The sequence below is a fragment of the Callorhinus ursinus genome, unplaced genomic scaffold (assembly GCF_003265705.2).
Source record: "Callorhinus ursinus isolate GAN/ISIS: 27379988/994484 unplaced genomic scaffold, GSC_fseal_2.0 scaffold7, whole genome shotgun sequence".
Taxonomy (NCBI): domain Eukaryota; kingdom Metazoa; phylum Chordata; class Mammalia; order Carnivora; family Otariidae; genus Callorhinus; species Callorhinus ursinus.
This window is the reverse complement of record NW_027397069.1, coordinates 54079591-54104239: the sequence shown is the minus strand read 5'-3', so window position 1 is coordinate 54104239 and position 24649 is coordinate 54079591. Positions and strand designations below refer to the sequence as shown.

At 36.8% G+C, this 24649-nt stretch overlaps 1 protein-coding gene across 6 annotated transcripts in view; it reads right to left on the bottom strand.

The window, feature by feature from the left end:
* Positions 1-24649, bottom strand: part of FNDC3A (fibronectin type III domain containing 3A) — a 156088-nt gene that overhangs the window by 52128 nt on the left and 79311 nt on the right. For 5 of the 6 annotated variants that reach the window (XM_073894571.1, XM_073894573.1, XM_025874921.2 and 2 more), the window contains exons 4-5: positions 15074-15150; positions 3213-3453 (exon numbers count right to left, since the gene is read on the bottom strand). In XM_073894571.1, the coding sequence (XP_073750672.1) occupies positions 3213-3453; positions 15074-15150 (318 nt within the window). Of the gene's footprint in view, positions 1-3212; positions 3454-15073; positions 15151-19275; positions 19374-24649 lie in introns of those variants that run through there. The other variant, XM_025874924.2, reaches the window with a different exon arrangement.

The following is a 24649-nucleotide window of genomic DNA, read 5'->3' as shown; positions in this document are numbered from 1 at the left end:
ACGTATAAAAGAATGAGTTTGGACACCTATCTCACATCATATACAAAAATTAAAATAAATCAAACACCTAAATGTAGAAGGTAAAACTATTAAGTACATAGAAAGAAACACAGGTGTAAATATATATGACTTTGGTTTAGATAATAGTTTCTTAGGATACCAAAAGCATAAGCTATCAAAGAAAAATCAGATTTCACCAAATTTTTCTTTTTTGCATTAAAGGATAACACTGAGAAAATAAAAAGACAATGTAAGAGAAAATATCTGTATATCATATATCTGCTAAGGGACTTGAATCCATAATTTATCAAAGCTCTTACAACTCAACAATAAAAAGACAAATAACCCAACTAAAAAAGTGGGTACAGGATCTGAATATACATCTCTCCAAAGAAGATATACAAATAGCTAATAAAGCAAATGAAAAGGTGTTCAACATCAGTAATGAGAAACAAGCACATCAAAACCACAATGAGACACATGTTCACATTCACCAGGATGGCTAGAATCAAAAGACAATATCAAGTTTTAGCAAGTATATGGAGAAATTAGAACCCTCACACATTGCTGGTGGGAATGTAAAATGGTGCAGTCATCGGGGAAAACAGTTTTTACACCTTCTCAAGAAGTTAAACATAGAATTATTATATGAGCCAGCAATTCTACTCTTAGGTATATCTCAGGAGAAGTGAAAACATGTTTACATAAAAACTTGTTTACAACTGTCAAAGCAACATTATTTATTATCCATAATGGATAAAAATGGAAACAACTCAAATGTCCATCAATTAATAAATGGATAAACAAAATTATACTCATATAATGTAATATTTTTCAGCCATAAGAAGGAATGGAGTACTGATCATGCTACATTTTTGAACTAAGCCTTAAAAAAATAGCCCAAATGAAAAAAAAGCTAGACATAAAAGACAACATATTGTATGAATATTTATATCAAGTACACATACTGTGCATATATTTATATGAAAAAGCTAGAATTTCCTTTTCATGAAAGCTGCTACTAGTTATAAAACTACTGTCAATTATTAGGATCTAGTGGTAGATACTTCGGCTTATAAACTCAAACACAGTATGATGACTCTTGTCTTCCGTCACTGGATAGCTAGTTTTTAGATTTGTACCTCTTGTGGATTTGTATTTTTCACTTTCCCTCACAACATTGTGAATCATATGCATGTATTCTAATATCCCCTCTGAATAACAATGGGTTTTAACAATGTGAAATAGCAATAGTTATAACATCTAGTTTTTTCTTATAATTTTCTCAAACACCTTTTTAAAAATAAGTCATAATTAGCAGTAAAGAAAATGGAAGGGTGAGACTGATTTGTAGTATAAACTCTTGTTACTCAAGTTTTCACTGGACCACTGCATGAGCCTCATCTGGGAGTGTCAGAGATGCAGAAACCCAAACCCCACCCAGACCTACAGAATCAATGTGTTACTTGGCCAACAGAAGTTTGAAAAATATATATGATATATGACATAATATATATTTACTACTTATAGGCTGTGCTGTATAGTTAAAATTCTGTATTTAGAGTTATTCTTTAAGTTTACTAAACATTAATGAAAGCTACTGCTAAGCGCAAGTGATAGGTAAGACAGATTTAGTTGTCAGGGGTGTACAGTCAAATAAGGGAGAAAGACATACGAATTAAAAAAAATCAAATTGTGTTAAGTTCTGTGAAAGAAACCGGTTTCAGTGTGAGAGACTAATAAGGTAAGGCCACAGACGGGCTCTCTGAAAGCTGAAATCTAAAGGGGAAAAAAAAAAGGAGCCTTCCACGGAAAAGGGAAAAGAGTATTCCTGGCAGAGAGAACATCATGTGCAGGGCACTGAGGCAAAAAGAACTTGGAGGTTTTGAAAAACTGAAGGGAAGTGGGGTGGGACAAGTGGGACAAAGCAGTCAGAGGCCACAGGGAAGGGCCTTGTTAAGGCCAGTGGGTTGCAAGCAGGGTCAATTTGGGCCCCTACGGGTCATTCGGCAACGTCTGGAGATATTTTTAGTTGTCACAACTGGGTGAGGATAGGGGACGGTGGGTAGGAGCTGTATGCTACTGGCATCTGGTAGGGGATGGCTTCTCCTGAATATCCTACAACGCACAAACACTCATCCATTCCCAAATATCAAGAGTGCAGACGTGGAGAAATCCTGGTCTAGTAGAAGGTTCAGGATTATATTCTAAATGCAATGAAAGTTACTGAAATCTTTTAAATCTGAGAATGGTGTGATTTATATTTTAAATGATTACTCAGGCTAAGCCTGGATGGCTGGGGCAAGAACGACAGCAGAAAACTAACTGGAAGGCAGCTCCTGCTGTAGTTATCCTGACAAGAGCCGATAGGGGACAAGATTTGAGGAGCAGTGGAAAAAAGCAGATAAAATTTAGAAACTTCTGAACATAAAAATGAAATCAACTGATGTAGGGGTTAAAGAAGGAAGAATAAATCTGATCATGTGGTTTTCACTTAAGCAAACTGAGTAGACAGTGGTACCATCTATCAAGATGAAGATGACAGAGAAAAGCAGGTTACATAATTGAGATTTATGTTTTAGAAACAATGTAACTGATATGCACGAGGCATTTAAGTGGTTATCAAGAAGACAGAAATCTAAGTCTGAAGGTCAGAGGTGAGGTTTTGGCTGGAGATACAAATCTGAGAGCTGTCAGTATAGAGATGGTATTTAACCACATAGGAAAGAATAAGATTACTATTTTGTGTATGTGTGGTTGTCTATTCTTCCCAATAATTTATTAACTCCCTGGGGGCCAAGGTTATGTCTTGTTTCCTCCCCCACCTCCCACCTCAGTCCTTTACAGAACCTAGCAACTTTGGTAACTGGCATCACAACCTTAAGGATTTAACAGCAGTATGATTATTCCTGGCTGAAAATGTTCCTCAGAGTCTAGCTGGCAGAACAGAGAAGAAAAGTTCTTGTTTGAACATGTCCCCACTAAATATTGCTGCACAATATAAGTTATTTTCCCTCTTTGATTTTCTGTTTACTTTTTTGCCTTAAGGGGTAATCATGAGGATGAAATACTTAACATAATGCTTGGGTAAGAGAACATGATGGTGATATTGTTATTGTTTTGTCATTTCTTTTATATAAGAGGAGGAAAGCATCTATTACATCCAAGTAAAGAAGAACTCCATAAGACAGGAATATTTTTAGATGTCTTACCTACATCTCCATATACTTGTGAAGATTGATACTGTGGCAAATACTGTGTTGCCATGTCTCCAGCTCCAGTCACTGGTGAGTACATATGGCGTGGTGGAGGGGGCATCATGGTTGGGACAGGAATGAAACCAGGCAGAGGAGGAGGATGTGGGGAACGGTGTATGACTGTGTGACTGCCCGGATGAAACTCTGGTGCCTGAGGAACCACAACAACTCTTCGAACACCATTGTCTTCAATAACCTACAAAATGAACATTGAACATTTTTTCCATAAGATGTAAGCAATTCTTTTGATACCGGTTAGAGTAAGAATTTTTATACCATAATTAATTAAGAAATTTTACAGAATATGAAAAGAATTTATTAAATACACTAAGTACATATGATTTAGTATAGAACAACATGAAGCAGTTTTTGTTATACAATGCAATATAAATCTTAAATCAATGATGAGATTAGCTACATAACAATATAAACAATGAGCCACAATATTAGGTATTTATTTCTTTGTGTTAATGTGCATTTACTGATGCATTAAAAAAGAAGGGAAACTCAAAGGAATTTTTGGTTTAAACACAATGTGGGGGGCGCCTGGGTGGCTCAGTCAATTAAGTGTCTGCCTTCGGCTCAGGTCATGATCTCAGGGTCCTGGGATTGAGCCTCACAATGCGTCTGGCTCCCTGCTCAGGGCAAGTCTGCTTCTCCCTCTCCCTCTGCCCCTTGTCCTCCTTGTGCGCGCATGCTCTCACGGTCTCTCAAATAAATAAATAAAATCTTAAAAAAAACAACAACACAATAGGGTCAGGAATTAATTCCCTTTTCCATATTATGGATAGGGGTGGAGGGAAATAAGCTGTAGAAAGAACACAAACTGTGAAGTAGAAATGGGGAAAAAACTGGATCCAGAATCTGAAGATCAACCATATATTGCATTTAGGTACAAAATTCTTGCGAACATGACCAGGACAATTTTAATAGCTGAAGATCTTTTCAAGGGAGACAAACACCTAATATATTAAGTCCCAGTTAAGGAAAGTATCTGTGGCTTTCAGTTTTAGAAATTATATGTTTTTTAAAGTTTTTATTTTAATTCCAGTTGGTTAACATACAGTGTAATATTAGATTCTGGTGTAAAATATAGTGATTCAACACTTCCATACAACATCCAGTGCTCATTACAACATGTGAACTCCTAATCTCCATCACCTATTTAACCCATCCCCCCATCCACCTCTCCTCTGGTAACCATCAGTGTGTTCTCTATAATTATCTGTTTCTTGGTTTGCCTCTCTGTTCTTTTCCATTTTCATTCGCTCATTTGTTTTGTTTCTTAAATTCCACGTATGAGTGAAGGCATATGGCATTCGTCCTTCTCTACTTACTTCACTTAGCACAATACTCTCTAGCTCCATCCATGTTGTTGCACATGGCAAGATTTCATTCACTTTTATGGCTGAGTAATATTCCATTGTATACATATACCAAACCTTTTTGTCCCTCAGATCTAAGATTAGGGTTCGGTTTAGGGACAGAATAGTTAGGGTTAGGGACAGTGTGAGGATATATGCTTAACCCTAACCCTAACCCTAAAGTTATCCCTCTGGAGAGGTCTCTGAACCGTAGGATAATAGGCACATACCCCCACACAGTCCCTAACCTTAACCATTATTCTAGCCCTAAACTGAACCCTAATCCTAGATATACATTTTTAAATAGGGGTTACACTGCAGGAAAGGAATTCCTAAAATGACAGATTTATTCCCGCTGAACCTCACTGGAGCTGCGAGGATATACAGGAAAGCCCAAAGGGTATAGGATTTTATCTCAAAATTAGGAATCCCTCTATTAAAATAGAGCCCTTAACCTTTTAGACTTAAAAGATTACTATGGAGGTTTAACAAATGGCTAATAATACCTTCTCTTAAGGAAACAGAATATTATTAAAATGTTAAGTGCTAACTTAAAGGCAAATCCTGCTATATTCAGGAAAAACAAATTTTACTATTCTTAAGGACAGCAAATTTTGGGGGTGCCTGGCTGGCTCAGTTGGAAAAACATGCAACTCTTGATCTCACGGTTGTGAGTTCAAGCCCCATGTTGGGGATAGCGATTACATAAATAAATAAACTTAAAAAAATGGAATAGCAGATTTTGTATATAAACATATACATGCTTGGTAAGTATATTAGAAAACACACTTATTTAGGTACAGATAAGCCTAAATTACAACTAAATGATTATTGCTTTAGAAAGATTATAGTTACTATTAAACACCCTATTCAACTATCCTTACCTGCTGGAGTATGAGATGACTTGTCTGTACTAGAAGACCAAATTAATTCAGTTTTTTATATACTAGCTCTAGAACTATAATGCCTTGCTTCCAGCCAAATAAATGCCTCATATTCTGCCTTTCTCCCCATTTAACTCAGTTCTGAATTCAAGCCTCAGACAAGTGCATATAATTGGCAGAAATGAAATATCTGGAGTCCTAGCTAGAGAGAATCTGGAAACTATTTATAGCTTTTCAGCCTCTAACCTACAGGAAGGGACATTAGAAGGAGGTTGGAATGGATTTTTGTAAGCCAAACCACAGTGTCTGTCACAATATACTACTTTCACCTTTATCAACTCTCCAACTCACAAATCTTAAATGACTCCCATTTCTGATAGGATTATAGTCCATACTCTCTGACCTGGCCTTCAGTCTTGTTCCAACCTGTCTTCCTACATGTATTTTTTTCCTACACCAAATCCTGAACTCTTAACTCCAGCCAGGCTGGTATACTAAAAACCTATCTTTATACAAACCTATGCATTTCCATATCTTGGACTTTAGTTTATGACATCTTTCTTTTCACTTTGCCTCCCTTCAATCTACAACTATGCAAATCTCATCTATCCTTCCATATCTAGCTCTAACTTTACCTTCTCTGCTCATTTAAAAAATGACAGAAACATTGGTAATTTAGGCAAGAAAAAAATGTGAGTGATGTCTTTGTGGGACACACATACTAATGGGGCAATGAACACAAAAACAAGAGTAAATTATTTAGCATGTTGCAAGTCGATAAGTATCACGGAAAAAAAAACAGGTAAGGGGGATCAGAAGTATTGTGGGAGTGGGACAGGTTGCAGTATAAAATAGAGTGACCAGGATAGGACTTACTGGCAAAATGAAATCTGAGCAGACTTGAAGTAACTGAATGAATTAGCCATGTAAAAATCTGGAAGAGTGTTCTGGGCAGAGAAAACAGAACAAAGCCCCTAAGAGATAAAAGTAGTTTTAGAAGGAAGCCATTGTGTCTGGTTCAGCATAAGGAAGAAGAAGGTAGAAGCAGGTAAGGTCAAATGGAGTGGCGGGGTCAGGTAGGACCATATGAGCTATTAATAAGCACCTGGACTTCAGCATTTGCATTAGTGAAAGGAGGAACCATCACAGAGTTTTCGGCAAAAAAGTGATATAAGTCACTGGTGCCCAGCCAGGGGTGATTTTGCCCCCTATGAGACATTTGGCAGTATCTAGGGACATTTTTGGTTGTCACAACTGGGGGTGGGTACTACCAGCATCTAGTGGGTAGAGAGGTCAGGGATGCTGCTAAATACCCTACAACACAGAGGACAATTCCCTACAACAAAAATTACTGGGCCTAAAATGTCTGTAGTGCTGAGGTTGAGAAATCCTGACATAACCTTATATTTAACAGGATTACTCTGACTATTGAGTTGAGAATAGACTGTAGGACAAGGGAAAAAACAAACAAATGAACAGGGAAACCAGGAAGCTATTGCAGTATCTAGGCAAGAAATGGTGGCTTGGACCAGTGTGGTAAAAAGAGGTCCACATTCTGCATATATTTAAAGGTAGAACAACAAGATTAGCTGATGATGCCACTGGAGAAGTGAGAAAAAGAAGTTATGGAAGGATGGTATTCTACCAACTGTAAAAGGGGAAGGCTATAGGGCAGAGTAAGTTATTTTGGGGGGAAACATCGGAGTTTTAGGTTCTGGAATGTGAATTTGGTTAAGTCTATAAAACATCTAAGTGGAAACATGAGTAGGCAGTTAGACATACTAGTCTGAAGTTCTAAAAAGATTGGAAAAGGGCAACCAAGTAAGGTAGGAAGAAGACTAAGAGTGTGGAGTCTGGAAGTTTGGTGAAGTGTATCAAGGAGGAAGGATCAACTCTGTCAACTACTACTGAAAGGTCAAGTAAGATGAAGACTAAGAAATGACCACTGAATTTAGCAATGTGGAAGTCACTGCAACTTTGATGACAACAGTTTTGGTGTAAACATAGGGGCAAACCCTAACTGGGTTTAAGAGAGGAAAGTGAGGAGCAGAATTAGAGAGCTAATAGCCCAATTTTAGCAAGTATTCCTGCAGAGGGGGATACGGAAATAAGGTGGTAGCTGGTAGTAGTGGAGTCAAGAAACTAAAAAATGTGTTTTTAGGGCGCCTGGGTGGCTTAGATGGTTAAGCATCTGCCTTTGGCTCAGGTTATGATTCCAGGGTCCTGGGATCAAGACCCGCATTGGGCTCCCTGATCCTTGGGAGCCTGCTTCTCTCTCTGTCCCCCCACCCCCTGTCTCTCATGAATAAATACATAAAAATCTTCAAAAAAATGAATGTGTATACTTTCTTTAAAAAAAATGTGTTGTTTTTAGTGAGAGCAATGACAACATGCTGATACAATAATGAGAATGACCCATCAGACAGTAAGAAATTGATGATGTAGAAGACAGAAAAATGCAGGCAAAAGGGAATGGGATCCAAGACTCCACTGGGAGCACTGGCTCTAGGCAGAAGCAGGAAAGTCTGTCTTCATTCTAGACGAAAAGGAAGTGTGAGCTGACATGAGACTGCAGAGCATGTCACCCCAGATGCTGGTAGAGATTCCAGGGCTATGGGTCTGTGGAAGGTTTGATTGCTTTCCATTGAACCCCATCCTGGGCACCACAATCTTAATGACCTCTCCTTCCTATCATTTCTATTACATTTATTTTGTATCACTTGTTAGGTATTTAAAACACTGTAGTATTTGTTAACTTTCCAAATGCATGTGTCTTACCCTATAACTTAACTGTAAGTTCTTCAACAGACACGTATTAACTATTTAATCCTCACAACAAATAGGTAGTATTATCAACATTTTTCAGATGGGGAAACTAAGGCATACAGATGTTAAGTAAATTGCTAAGGTCACATAGACAGTAAGTGGAGGAGCCAGTATTTGAACTCTTGCACTTTGGTTTTAATTTCATGTCTATCCACTTTGTGGGCACAGAACCCACAGGTACTGGTTTCTCTAGCATTTTTTTAAATGTCACAACACAAGCGAGATCTCAATGGTTAAAAAGAAACACCTAGGGAGCTGAAAGCAACTGCCTTTGGCTCAGGTCATGATCCTGGAGTTCCGGGATCAAGTCCCACATCGGGCTCCCTGCTCAGTGGGGAGTCTGCTTCTCCCTCTGACCCTCCCTCCTCTCATGTGCTCTCTCTCTCTCATTCTCTCTCTCAAATAAATAAAATCTTAAAAAAAAAAAAAAAGAAACAGCTAAATTACTTACGAAATTAAAACCACTTTTCAGTAGAAAAAGAACATTTAAAATACAAAGATAAGCTGGGGGAAGGAAGAATGGGAAGTCATTGTACACAGTTTCAGTTTTGCAAAGAGTTCTGTAGATGGATGTTAGTGAAGGTAGTCCAACAGTGGATATATTTAATGCCACTGAACTGTACATTTAAAGTTACAATGGTAAATTTTTTGTCATGTATATTTTACCACAATTAAAAAAAAAGAAAGCTAGGAAACAGAAAAAAGAAAAAAAGAGCCAGACCTGTACTACTTCAAGTAACCATCTGAGCAGCCAGTAACTTCAGGAGTGAGGCTGGGGGCCTCAAAACTATCCACTAAGTCCAGCTGCTGACAAATGGCTAATCATGTAGACAATGAATTTTATACTAACAGGGTACACCAATGGTGATGATTAAAATAAAATCAGTAAGTTGTGAAAAGAAAAAAAAAGACAAAATATAATCCAAATTAGTCTATGTTAAAAAAAATTAAAACAAAGATAAGACCATAAAATAGAATTAAATAGGGCTATCAGCACAGGTCTACCTAAACACATATGCCACACAATTTCTAATTAGGCAAAGCCCTGTTTTCTCCTTTATTGAACAGAGACATAATTAAAAGGGGCTACAGAAAGAGGAGTTTGTGTTTATATCTCCTGTTGTGTGTTCTCCTCGAGAATATACATTCCATGACAAATCTGTTCTGCTTACCATTTTCTTCCCAACACCTGGAACAACTCCTAGCATAGGGTAGATGCTCAAAGAAAACTGCTGAATCAATGATATGACCAGAAATAAATGTATTCCCATTAGTTCTACTGGAATGCCACATTATTTTCCCCCTTCTTAACAACACCATGCTATTAGAATTCTGTGATTTCCTCAATTCTTACAACCTTTGCTTCTGCCTAACTTTTAGCAACCTACTTCTACAGCCTCACTCTGAACCGAAAACTATTCCCACTTTAAGCTACTAATAATAATATAGGTATTTCTGGTCATTCATTCAACAGATATTTATTTTATATACCTAACTATACATACATACACAATAATGCTGCCCAAAACATCTGACACAGAAGACAGATCAGACTAGTATGCAGAATCTTTGAAAAAAGTACTGACCTCATTGCTGTGTGCTGACATAAAGGCAAAGTGAAATACCAAGTCCAGCTCAAAGGAGTAATCTCAGACTTTTCCTGAAGTTGACATAGCTCCCTTCCCCACATTATGAGATCTACAGTCCCCTTCCTGTTAGGTACCCTCTCATCACCATAACAACCCACATTCCATAAGAAAACAGGGGAGCCTTTAAAGAGAGGCAGAAGGAGAGAACTTTTGATGCTGCTTTTTAGGTGTCCCACCATTCAGGCAGTCTATAATCTTTTCTTGATAAGTCATTAATTTCATCACTAAAATATGAAATGTTATTCTGTGCTGCAATGCTCTTAGGGACTATAAGTTAGTATTATTTGCCAGTAAATTAAGCTCCTTCTATTCCTATCACCATTTGCTTTCTGTGTTTTATAGTTTTTGTTTTTCCATTTGATATCTTAGTTCAGTTGGCACATATTCCTGCTTCTATTGAGGCACGTCAATCTCTCACAAACCTTTTCTTATTAAACTACAAAAATAAAACTCATTAAGCTTATGTCTAAAATTATGTTTGTAATTTTGTAGTTAAAAGGCTACAGGGAAATTTATTATATGTTTACAGAGAGTATCTCTAGGTTATAAACATTCAATGCAATTTTTTTCTACCCTTTTCTTACCCTTTCCACGTTTTCTACATATTCATGATTAGAACAATATACAACTATATTTGAAGTACAGAACTATATTTGTCCTTTACCACTAAATATATTTTCCATTGGCCTGTTTGCAAAATTAATATTCCTTTATGTTTAAGCATCTAGTGAACAGTTTTTCTTTCTGCATATCATTTAAACTAGCTTTAGGTCTATCATATTGGACAGTAACTTAGAGTTTCATGGTTAATAAAAAATGGCTTATTAAAAAATAAAGATTTCTTTTTAAAGATTTTATTTATTTATTTGACAGAGAGAGGGAACACAAGCAGGGGGGAGTGGGAGAGGGAGAAGCAGGCCTCCCCTCTGAGCAGGGGGCTCGATCCCAGAACCTTGGGATCATGACCTGAGCCGAAGGCAGACGCTTAGCTGAGGCACCCAGGCGCCCCAAAAAATAAGGATTTCTAAAAATGATTCATTTTCTGATCCAACAACAAAAGCTATGCAACTAAAAAATTAAGTCTATTTTAAGAGCTACTTTTGTTCAATGTGGTAAAGGGGGTAAAATTGTCCTTAGGAACTCTACCCTTTTGATGGCAAGGGCATTTTACATCTTTGTAACAGCAACCTTCTCTTCAAAACTTAAGTCAACAGAATAGAATCATGCAGGTTCCCATTACTTTTGAGTAGAATGCTAAAATACACAGCAATAAAGTACAAATATTATAAAATAAACAATATTGCAGAACTCTTGAATGAGAATGCAGAGGAAGTACAATACAATACTAGCAATTTTAATATTGAGGGTTTGGATTTTACAAATCTCAAATAAGAAAAACAGAACAAATTACTCCTCTAAAGTTACTGATACCCTGTCCTTGTCTAATGTTACTCTTAAAAATGAAGTTAAAATATATGTATGAGTTAATGATGAGTTAATATCTGAAGTGCTTCTAAATTTAATAGGGACATGCCACTGGTATAAACATTACAAATCTGAAGGTTGTTAGGTCCTAGGTAAATCATGATTTCTTCATATGTTTCTCCTAAAAGTACTTTCATTAAATTTCAATCTGAATCCTAAATTAAGATCTATCTTTGGGACCTTTCACTTTTCTGTCCCAATATGCTCTTAGGTATATAATATGACTATTTCCTCAGTGATAGAGCTTAGGTATATAATATTACTATTTCCCAACACTGGATTTTTATTTTTGCTGTCTTTGCTTGCCTGACCTAACTTTTTAGGATGCATAAATTTGCTGAATCCTATTAGGACGTACTTTATTACACGATAATATGGCAAAAATATTATGTGACCTCCCCCACCCCCTTAGATCACTGCCTTTCACCAAAAGATACACATACATATGGCAAAGGATAGACGTGAGGAAGCCTGTTGCCACGAGGGGAGATAAGTATATAAAAGTCTAAAAGAAGACCATAGATAATAGCTATTCATACGTTTAGTATTTGTGCTACTTGATTCCTGCTGAGCGAAATACAACCTATACTTTATTATATAGCCATCTATGTGTCTTAACATTTGGCTCAACTCCCAGCTTTTAGATTTGCTAAGATAATTATGTTTCCTTATGTGTCAAGTTTTGGACAATTATTAAGTGCTTAGCTATGCCCAGAACCTGATTCTTTTTTTTTAAGATTTTATTTATTTATTTGACAGAGACAGACACAGTGAGAGAGGGAACACAAGTAGGGGGAGAGGGAGAAGCAGGCTTCCCACGGAGCAGGGAGCTCGATGCGGGGCTCCATCCCAGGATCCTGGGATCATGACCTGAGCCGAAGGCAGACACTTAATGACTGAGCCACCCAGGCGCCCCCAGAACCTGATTCTTAAGTATTTTCTAACATGAGAAATTGTGTGTGCTAGGAAATGGGGGGTTATTTCAATAGTGATGTCAAAATGCTAGAATCCAGTCTTACATAGTGGGTATTTAAATTATTTCAATAATGATGAGACTATACATTTTTGTCTCTTGATTACTCCTGTGTATTTGAAAATGATACATTTCCTGGAGACAGTCTTAATCTTAAATTAAGGTAGATAATAGTAGCCCACTAGCCTCACATAATCCTCCCAGTAAGATTACTATTAAAGTTCATTCACTTATTTGACAAATACTTATGAAATATCTACTGTATCTGAGTTACCATAGAATAAAAATAATTAAAAGGCAGCTCCTATCCTCAAGGAACTTAAAATCCCATAAAATCCCACAATTATAATACTAGGTGGCATGTAATATATAACCAAGAGATGGTACAAATAACTTGATCTAGGTCCTCCTCAAGGATGGGTAGACCCTGCTTGTGCTCTATCTTTCTGTCAGATAAATAAATAAAATTAAAAACAAACAAACAAACAAGGAGAGAATCTTTAAAAAAAAAAAAGGCAGAAATGAGCAAATGAGTAACAGCATTAACAAAACCATGGAGAAAGGGAAACATCAAGTGAGCATGTGAATATAGGCATACTTTGTTTTGCTGTGCTTTGCTTTATTGAGCTTTGCAAATACTGCATTTTTTAAAAATTGAAAGTTTGTGGCAACCTTGTGCTGAGCAAGTCTATTGGTGCCATTTTCCAACAGCATTTGCTCATTTGGTGTTTGTGTGTCACATTTTGGTAATCCTCACAATACTTCTCTTTCTTTCTTCTCTCTCTCTCTTTTTTTTTTTTTTTTTTGAGTAGGCTCCATACCCAATGTGGGGCTTGAACTCACGACCTTGAGACTGAATCCCACGTTGTACCAACTGAGCCAGCCAGGCGTCCCTCAAACATTTTCATTATTATTATATTTGTTAAGGTGATCTGTGATGTTATTACTGTATTGTTTTGGGCACCATGAACTGCACCCATATAAGATGGTGGACTTAACTAACAAGTGTTGTGTTCTGACTGCTCCATCAAATGTCCATTCCCCCATCTGTCTCCATCTCCTCAGGTCTATTTCCTGAGACACAACAATACTGAAATTAGGCCATGTGGACTCCTACATATCCTTCAAGACTTGGTTCAAATGTCACTTTTCCAATGAAGCCTATTTTGACTACCCTATTTTAAAATGTAACCAAGGTCGATTTTCTTTCCTTTTCCACCCCCATTGCTTACCACCTAACATACTACATAATTTATCCATGTATTATATGCTTATTGTTTTCTTCTCCCCACAAGAATGTTAACTACAGAGAGACAGATGTCTTTGCCTTTCATTCGCAAATATATCACAATCATCTAGAAGACTGCCTGACATATATGAGCACTCAGTACATATTTGCTGCAGTGCTGAGTACAGAACTGTTAAGAGTTCATAATCTTCTCAGGAGAGAAAAATTACTAAACAGTGTGAGAAATTCATTAAAAGAAAGATATACATAGTGTGCCATGAGAGTCCAAAGGAGAGGCACCTGGAAACATTCAAGGAAAGCTACTTCCAGAAGGTCATGATTGAATGAAATGAGAAGTGTAGGAATCTGCCATAAAAATAAAAGGTACTGATAGATTTGAGAACAGCAGGATACTCTTTAGTTACACTGCAATAAGTTGTCAGTAGCACCAAATACAGAGCTTAGTACAAGGTACATTTAGTACATGTTTGCTGGACTGAACCACACTATAGAAAAGACCAGATATGGTCTTTATGTAAGTGGAGAAAGGTCTGAAGGAGCAACCAAGAAAAGCAGAATCAGGACAGCATTATGTCAAGTAAATTTTGGGTAAATCTTATCAGTGGTGTCAAATGTTTAGGGGGTCACAAAAAGGATAAGGCTGGAATAAAGGCCTTTGAGTTTAGTCCATATCAGAGAACAGATTTAGTAGGATAACACAGAATGCAGACTGTCAGTATGTCAAACAAAAGTAGAGATAGCTTCTGAAAAGCTTACAAATACTTTCAAATGTTATCTTACATGTTATCATCCCATCTTATGGTTAGGACACAGAGACTAAAGGAAGTTGATCTGTCCAAGGCCATGCAGCCAGCAAGGGCTTGAAATAAGATATGGATTCAGCTTTTCTATTTTTTTTTAATTTTTATTTTTTAAATATTTTATTATTTATTTGACAGAATGAGACACAGCGAGAGAGGGAACACATGCAGAGGGAGTGGGAGAGGGAGAAGTAGGCTTCCTGCTGTGAGACATTTTATGAATATGGATGGAACACTGTCTAGGGTCACTTCCAAGCAAATGATTAACTTAAAAAATGTTAGTGTAGGCACCTTTAAACCTTAAGATATTACTTACATTATTCACATATTCAGGGAAATAAAGCTCTAGGATTAATTTTCTATAACAATTCAACACCCAAAGCCAAGGACAAGTGATAATGCTGTCAATTTAATTTTTCCTCCTTTCCAAATATACTGAATGTACTAGAGTATGTGAAACAGATACCAAAGATATACTGTACAGGGTAAGCTTCAGTACTGAAATGGTATTTTTTTTCTGAATTAAACAGTAGTATTATGATCCCTACTATATAGATATAAAAAGAAAAATAACACAAACACATACCTGTGGGGCATATCCAGGAGGCACATAAATAGGAGGCACAGAACCATTTGGGGACATCATTGGAACCTGAGCAGGACCTGAATGGATCACAGAAATGATGTGTTAATCCAGGATTAGTTAGCAAGCTAATGTTGAAAACAATCTGAATTCCACTTTGAATACTTCATCTAAACTAAATGCTCAAATTAACAGTAACTATATTACTATGAAAAGAAATTCAGGTGATTCATCTGTTACAAAACATAAAAATTTATCTTGTAAAGTGCACTGATTGTTCTTTATCTGCAGTTGAGTTTTTTAACCTATCTGATGATCATAATAGTCACCTGGGGAGCTCTTTTAAAACTCTCCTAGAGATTCCTTATTATGCTTACAGTGGGGTCTTGGGTCATTATATTTACTTCACAAAATATCTGGTCAGTCTTATGATTATGCAAGTTAAGAAACACGGGCCTAGAGGAGAATCAACCTAAACTTTGCATATAAAATCAATGAAAGATATAAAAAGCAAAATTCTAAAAACCAATAGAAAAAAAAGTCAAGAGGGAAGAGCAATAAGAAGAAGAGTTAGAAATTTGGGACTTGCTTTGTTAGTGTTCAAAGCCTCTTGTGTAATATGTAAGTCATGTCTGTGGGGGCTTGAGAACAAAGTTAGAAAAATACTATACATGCATATTTAGCTAAGGAACAAGTTTTGTTTCTTAAACCAAAAAGTTCCGGGGGAAAAAAAAAAAAGGAAAATTCAGCTTGTTTTATTCCATGTTTTCTTTCATTTTTACTGTTATCCTTTCCAGATAGCTTTTATAAATATTATCTCATTTATCTTCTCTCTTAACGTTTGTGGGATAAAATAGGCATTTTGGGAAGGTGTGTTTTATTTTTTCTAGTAACTAAAATCTTGCTTTATGTAACTTTTTTTAAAAAAAGCATCTCACCTTCAAATCCTTTTTTCCTTGTAACTTTAGACTACACTGTCCCCTCACCCATTAGTTTTTAATAACTTGAAATTAAACCTTCTCAAGGATCCTCACTCATTTCTTAGGAATAAACGTACCCAAGAGTCTAATGAAGAATGTAATGGGGGAAGAGTTCTTTTTATATGTGGAATTTCAACCTGCAGAGTACACATAATGGATATCAGTTATAAAAGAAAAGAAAGAGGAAAAGCTTAATCATAGAGCAGAAAAGAAATAATTTCACTGGTAACATCATACATACTTCAAGAAACAGAATGAAGAGCATGGAGGTTACAGCAAATCCAGATTACAGCCACCCGCTTTTCAAGGAAGGAGAGGAGTGACAAGCAAGCAAAAAAGTGGTTCGTGGTGGGTGCAGGGGAAAGATGGTGAGACATAGGGAAGGAAAGAGAAAAGAGAATGTAGGAAAAGGTGGGTGCAGGGGGGTAAATGCTAAACAGTGGTAAAGGAAGAAGGGAGGGAATAAAAGAGGATAAAGAAAATACAGGCAAGAAAGGAGGGGAGGGGACAGAGGAGGACAGACAACTGGAAAAAGGGAAGGGTGAAGGAGAAGAAAGAGTGAACAGGGCTGGAACAGAGGAAGAGAAGGGGAGGGGAAGAGAGGTAAGTGGAGGGAGTGAGGAAAGAAAGAAGAGATAGGGAGCGGGAGGGAGAGAATAGGTTAAAGACTCAAGTGGGTATGAGGAAGTAAGGAACTTACGTGTGTGTCTGCGCCGGGGCAGACTACCAAATTATGCTATATATGACTATAAAAATAACTTTTCTTTTTTAAAAAAGATTTTATTTATTTAATTTGACAAAGAGAGCGTGAGCATGAGTGTGGGGGGGCGGTGCAGGCAGAAGGAGAGGAAGAAGCAGACTCCTCACTAAGCAGGAAGCCTGATGCGGGACTCATCCCAGGACCCTGGGATCATGACCTGAGCTAAAGGCAGATGCTTAACCGACTGAGCCACCCAGGCGCCCCTAAAAATAACTTTTCAACAAAATATTCTTCCCATCCCAAACAAGCCCACCAAATACATGAAGTTGTTCAGAATATTTTCTTAAAATAGCTAATTATATACAGCTAATACTAACTGACTATATGCTAGGGCTTTTGTCTTTTTTCTCCTCCTAATCATTCTACAAGTAGGTAAGTATTATTATTATTACTCCCCATTTTCCACACGTGGAAATTAAGGTAGAGAAATTAAGTTTGCCCTAGTAGAAAAAGAATTCAAAACCAGGCAGTTTCATTTAAGGATATAGCTTTACAACATATTTAGTAAACATTAAAATACTATGCATTACTGGCAACTGATGTAATTTGAGGCTCCAAATTCTAAGGAAAATTAAAGCCTTCATTATCTTTAAAAAACAAGAGAGAAAGGAAGAACAAAATTTTCCTACATTTAAGCCAACATTAGCCTATTAATTTACAAAATAAGACTTATGAGGTATTTTATACCTCTAGGCAAGAGAGGATTTATCTAAAACTTACCTTTTAACTTCTCTATGCTGGACTCAATAGAAAATGAGAACAGTTTTAAGAAAATCCTGGTTTACGTCTATTAGCTGGTTTATATAAACCTATAGTAAACTAGCTTTATGAATCCTGAAACTGGCTTAAATATTATTTATAACATGTGAAATTTAGCTGGGAACCAGAAAGAGAATTCATCAAAAATCCTATTTGTAATCTTAGTAAAGGAAATTAATATTTTTGAGCTTCTACTAAATGTGCCAGGGACTATGGTTCCTTTCACATGTTGTCAAATTTAATTCTTACATCAAGTCATCAGAATAGGTTTTTGTTGTTTTTCAGCCACCAGAGTAAAAAATAAGTTATTGCCGATTACATTTAAAATTGCAAAACTACACAGCTGCTCTGGATTGCCCCTCTTTTACTAAAAATATAAATACATAAATACTACATAATTACAATTCAAACCATATACTTTGAAAGCTGCTTTATAGTTTATATTTTAGAACAAAATTCTACTGTATTCTTTAATTATACTTACGTGTGATACTGTAAACAGAACAAACCCAACCTAAAATAAACTATCAGTAAATACATTACTAGTTGCAGTCCAGGAATAATAATTAACTCATTTCCCTAGGAAGTAATCATTTCACTCTAGCAAATAAATTTTCTTATCCTGAGGCAGAAATGGTACATGGTTAATTTTTTTAAAGACAATTCATGGATACCATATTTAATATGTAAAATACTGGTATGAAATAACATCCAACACTGAACACATAAAAGTCCCATTATATAAACATAGTAAATACAATTTAAAAAACTACAGTATTTACAGCACCACTTCAGTTGCTATTTCTGTCTACAGCAGCAAACCCCTAAAACCTTCCATGCTTAATGATGTAAATGTTTGTTTACCCCCTTAGTTTCACCAATACTTTTATTGTTGAATAAAATATTGAAAATACTAAAAGATTAACTACAAATCCTGTAAATGCAGTGGAGGAGAGGAGGTTATTCTGTCCCAGTAAAGAAGCCAAATCTGTTACAAATTGTACCATTAAATGCACATCTGGCACAGGAGTAGCTATATCTGAACAACTGTAGATACACCCAGTAGCTCCTTAATAATCTACATGATCTAAGCAAAATCTACCCCAAAACATAAAGCTATTAAAATCATTTTTAAGGGCATATTTCCTATTCTAAAACCTTGCAGAAGAGCAAACAATTCTTATTCACCAATTGTCTTAAGAAATTTGAGAAGCCCCTCACCTCCATTCCTTAAAAAGGGCCATCAGTAACTTAATAAAGACAATATTTCATCTACTCTAAGTTAAATTCTTTATTTTTTCTTTATTAGCCACGTTCACATTTAAAGAGGGTTTTTTTTGTTGAAATGCAAATTTGAGTTTAAATTCTTAAAATGCAATGGGCTGCTGACGTGCTACACACTCTCTTTATAAGCAAGCTTTCACAATGGCTTCCAAATAATCTGATGCCAATATTCTGATTTTAGTGGTAAAAAGAAAAACCTAGTAAAATAAAGGCGCTTGAAAAGAATACTCCATGGAATATAAAATCAGCCCATCTCCAAATAGAGTCTAATCTTATAACTACATGGCCACGATTTAAAAATATTTTTACTGCCACAGATTTGGCATCTATTAAAAAGATACACACGGCATGACTTTAGATTAATACAATGCTTTCTATGTTTTAAAATAAAAGAATGTTCAAAAACAGTCAGCAAATCTTACCACTCATTTTGTTTTTACAGTAGCAGCAGAGAACAAAATCCAACAAGGAAACAGCGTAGTACACGTTAACAGCTTTAATTGGAGAACGGTTCCGCTTTTTTTTTTTTGCAAAGCAGTGAGAGGAAAAGATCCTTTGACCGAGTCACGTGATGCTTATCACATGACTTGCAGTGACCCGCGGAAAGGGAAGGGGGAAGCAAGCAAACATTCCCCGCTGCCAGGCTGCCAGTGTTTGGGATATAGTAAATGATTGAATGGTTTCTACTGCTGCTGCCTTGAATTTTGTGATCTTTCAGACTTCCTCATGAACTAACCCACAAGCTCATCAAAATACACGCACAGAAATACATATTTGATGTAAAACTGGTTTTTGTTTTCATTTTCCCTCCTATATAACGATAGGCATTACCTTCTAATTCACTTTTTACAGCCTGCTACTTCATTTATAAAGTTTAAGATATATATAACATTTATTAATTTAGAGGATTCGCTTGATAGATGGCATTCTTGCTCATGTCCATAAAATCTTAAAAGACAGGCCACAGTTCAGGATCAGAGCCCTCTACCCAAGCTCCCCTGGAGATCAGGAAAGAGACCAAAGATGTTACAAGTGAGGGGAAGAAGACTCTAAGAACTTTTGGAGGTCTTTTCATTACTTTATGGTGCTATGTAAGCTAAGGAAATTTATTAATAGCTAATACAAATGTATAGGTAATGATAATGATTGTGATATGTTTACAAGTTGCACAGTGGAAAAAAATAAATTTTGGTACCAAAAGATTTAAGTTTTAATAAAAGCTTCAATATTTTTTAGCAAGGCAATTTACTGCTCTACTTTGAGGCTGTTTCCTTTTTTTTTTTTTTTAAGATTTTATTTATTTGACAGAGAGAGCACAAGCAGAGGAAGAGAGAGGGAGAAGCAGGCTCCCTGCTGAGCAAGGGGCCCGATATGGGACTCAATCCCAGTAACCTGGGATCCTGACCCAGGCTGAAGGCAGCCGCTTAACTGACACAGCCACCTAGGCGTCCCTGAGGCTGTTTCCTTATGTAAAAAGGTTAAAATAGTCAACATCGCAGCACTGTTCTGAGAATCAGATTAGATATATATAAAGTACTGAGTATACTGGTTGGCATGACTCAATAAATGATGGCTATTATTATAAATAAAAGTGTGATTGCTGTGTTTTCAAAAATAATAATTATATATCGCAGAGTATGTCCCAGGCACCATTTGGAGTGATTTTCATGTGTTAACTCAGTCCTCACAATAACTGAAGTTGGCATCATTTAGGAGTAGGGAAACTGAAGAAGAATGCATGCAGTTAAGTAACTTGCCAACGGCAAACAATGAGGCAAAGCCAGGATTATCTAATGATAAGGCTATTTTAAAAAAAATATGTAAACCATATTCAAAGCCCCACTCTTCCAAGAATATAGAAAAGAACTAGCAAGAGATATAACCTGGAGCAACAGGTTTCAATAAATACATGTCAGACACCCCAGAGGAGATAATGATGTGGGAAACAAAGGCAGAAGAAAAATTATTAAATTTCCTTACTACCTAGAGCCCACTGACAAGTCCTTGAAACAGGCATAGTGACATTCCTCTAAGGACTCAACCGCCTTGATGTTAATACTTTGCTAAGAGCAAAAGGCAATTCTAATCTGACCACCCCCCCCATCCTGTAAGTCTATTTAAATGTGTAAGAATTCCTTTGGAAACTTCCTTTATCTCTAAACCCTCCAAGATATGTGTTGGCAATCATCTCCCAAGCATATGGCCCACCGATATACACCTGAAGAGTCTCATGACTAAGGTTTTATTAGATGGTAATAAATGACCTTTTCCCAACAACAGGTAGCCCTCTCAAGGTCCTGGACACCTTGCTTCCAAAATTCCTTAGAGACTTACACTATCCCTAACCCCCTCCCAACTTGAAAGTATATAATGGGCCATTCCTCATGACCCCATTGCAGCTCTTTCTGCTCTTTCTGCTGTCTGTCCCCATGCTTTAATAAAATCACCTTTTTGCACCAAAGATGTCTCAAGAATTCTTTCTTGGCCATGGGCTTCGAACCCTAATAACCTCTTTCCTACATCAATAAGACACTAAAGGACCATTCTCCCAAAAGTGGCAAAGGGTAATTGTTAATTTCAAAGTTCCTACAGAAAGGCAAGCCTCCTGAAGAACGAGGCCTGAGAGTAAAGAGTGTCCTGGTCGCAATAGAATCTGCTTGTAAATGCTGAACTCAGCTTCTCAGCTGATCTTCAGTCCTTAAACAAAAAGCAAGCCCCGGCAGCCCGCTTTATTTTCGCTCATGTTCTCACACAGCTATGTTTCCATTTCTTAACTCTTTAATTGATGATTGCCTTCTCAATTCTTTCCACTGTGCTCACTAGAACCTTTCCCCTTATAAATAAATTCCCTTATATCCTCAACCTTTTCACAGAAGACCTGTTTATATATCTCCTTTAAATGAAATCTGGCTCCCCCCAGGACAATTTTTCTAGCAGCCCCTGGGAGCAGAGGATTCCCATTCTCTCCTGAGGCAGTTTCCAGATACCCCAAGGCTGCTTCCAGTTACCACTGTTGTTCCTGTATCACACTCAAGTTTCTTTTTCCTTGAGATCATGTCATATGAGTAGATCACCCTCTACCCCTTTTCATTGCTGCCATGCTCAGTTCTCATTTATTGAGAACTATGGCACCATGTTCACAGTTTTTTCCCCTCTATGCCACTTTTTTTTTTTTAAAGATTTTATTTATTTATTTGACAGAGAGAGATACAGCAAGAGAGGGAACACAAGCAGGGGGAGTGGGAGAGGGAGAAACAGGTGGAGCAGGGAGCCCGATGCGGGGCTCGATCCAGGACCCTGGGATCATGACCTGAGCCGAAGGCAGACGCTTAACGACTGAGCCACCCAGGCGCCCCTCCCCTATCCCACTCTTGTCCATAAGCACAATGACTTCAATGTTCAAAAAATTTAGGCTCAAACTTTCCTGAACTCTTCCATTCTGTTTTTAGTAACCCATGTTCAAAGACACATCCTGGAACTCACTTAGAATTCCACTATCTTCATCTTTGAAATCTCAGACTTTCATGTTTCAGTCTCTGGCTACCACATCTATCTTTCATCTCTTCCATTTCTCTTTCTTCTATAACATCTGTTTTTTCTCATAACGATTTCCCTTTCCTCTTCATTGAACACTGCGTTCATTGCCTGATTTCCTTTCCCATAGAGGTCTTTCTTTTACATCCCCTCCCCACAAAGTCCCCAATTTTAACCAGATAATTCTCTTAGATCTGAACTGTAGAATCAAATGTACTCAGACTGTCATGTTTGTAAATTTAGTTATCTCCAACCTCCAACCTCAGCCATCAGCATTGTTGCTGATGGAATGCTGCTCAGGAATCCTTTCAGAAATTTATTCCTGGTTAATAGCCCATCCTGTTTTCTTGAGTGATTATCAGAGATCTCCACCACCCTTTAAGGACTTCCCCCAACTGACCTCGATCACATATGTCAGCATGAATCTGAACTATTTCAATACTATTTACAAACTTTTCTCACCTCTTTATTCGATCTTCAGAAGAATCACTGTCCCTTCATTAAGTGAAAGCTATCTCTTCGCTTCTATTCTTGATCTGATTTCCATTTCGACTTCCACTAGCTCTTTGCTCTACTGGTTATTTTCTCTATTTTCAACTCTTCTAACAAGATTTAGCTCTCCACCCTCGTTATCCTCAGAGTTGCCGTGGGGTTCTAATGCCCAGAATTAGTGATGTGGTCCACACTTTCAAGAATTCTTCAGTTATAATAAGGACAATGTAAAATAGACATACTTCATGTTTCCTAAAGACCTTGTTAACTCAACAATGTGCATCAAACAATTTTCCCAGAGGAATAAACAAGGAGAAAGGATGCATCAAGAGCGTTACAATTACAGGAATGCATCATGCAGTGAAGAGCATATTCTTCATTTTCCCTTTCTTACCTGATTATATGAGAATTCTAGCAAACTTAAAATGCACCTGCTTTTTATTTTCACAACACTGTCTCAAACATTTTGCAGAGGGTTCTCTTAAATCAATAGCCTGACATGTCACAGCGATTGTTTGGACTGCCTGGTAACATTTTAACACATTAACTATCAGCATTCTTGAACTACTGATTTTCAGGTAGATTTGTAAATACAAGCGCTAGGTGACATTTGGGTGACATTGTTTATATGCACTTATTGGGTACCAGGCACTGGTGTAAGTGCTTTACAGGTATTAACTCATTTAATCTGCATAATATCCCAAGTGGGATATTATTTCCATTTTCTAGGTAAGAAAACTAAGATACAAAGAGATTAAGTAACTTTCAAGGTCTCACAGCTAGTAAGCTATCAAAAGAATTGGGTGGTCTAGCTTTGAAATCTGTGTTCTTCACTTCACCACTACATTATGCTGCCTCTCTTGTTTAGGATATAACAAATATTACAAATTTTATTCAAATGAATGAGAAAACTGCAGAATAATACCAAAATTCACTTGAAGATAAACTACAAATAGAAAAGCACCAAACATTTGGATAGAAGACCCCACACAATACACCTCAAATATCTGCTAGTTACATATAATGATAACAAAGCAAAATGCACCTAAATATATCTCACTGAAACTCTTGTGAAAACTCTAAAAGTTTTTAGTAAGTGAGGGATATCATATGGGAAACAGTGAGTTACTTAATACCTAAACCTGTTCCAAAAGTAACTTGAGGAGATTTAAGAGATACACACAGCAACAAAAAAAGCTAAAAAAAAACCCCTCAAAATAACATAACAAAACCCAAAACGAAATGTTGACAAACTGAAGAAAAGGGAAAATTAATATAGAAAATATAAATAAGGAATAAGGCTGGTCTTAAGCCCTCTAGAGTTGGGCCATAAAATCTCTCTGGTTTGTATGAACTGAAATAAGATTAAAATTAAGACATCAAGGACCACAGTCAAGCTAGTCCTTGTCTTCTGTAGATCAAGTGTCTCAAATTGCCATAGAGCATAGCCCCAATTATTTGGCTTGACAAAAACTAAAGCAGGTATAACCCAATGATGACTTCTGTCATATATAAATTTCAGTAATGCATCAATAAATGTCTAACTTTAAGCAATATACCCTCAAAAACAGTTGCAAAATAAACAGCTAAGATAGTAAGACAGCTGAATCAGCTGACTTGCAAAAAGGGATTGTCAGCTATGAGGCAAATTAAAGTTGGAAGAGTTGACTTTCATTTTATAAACTTCTTTCTGGCAATAAATAAACAAGATCAGTGTTTATTAAGGCTGCACTTAAACTGTAATCAGTCTGGGTCATTTGCATATTAGAA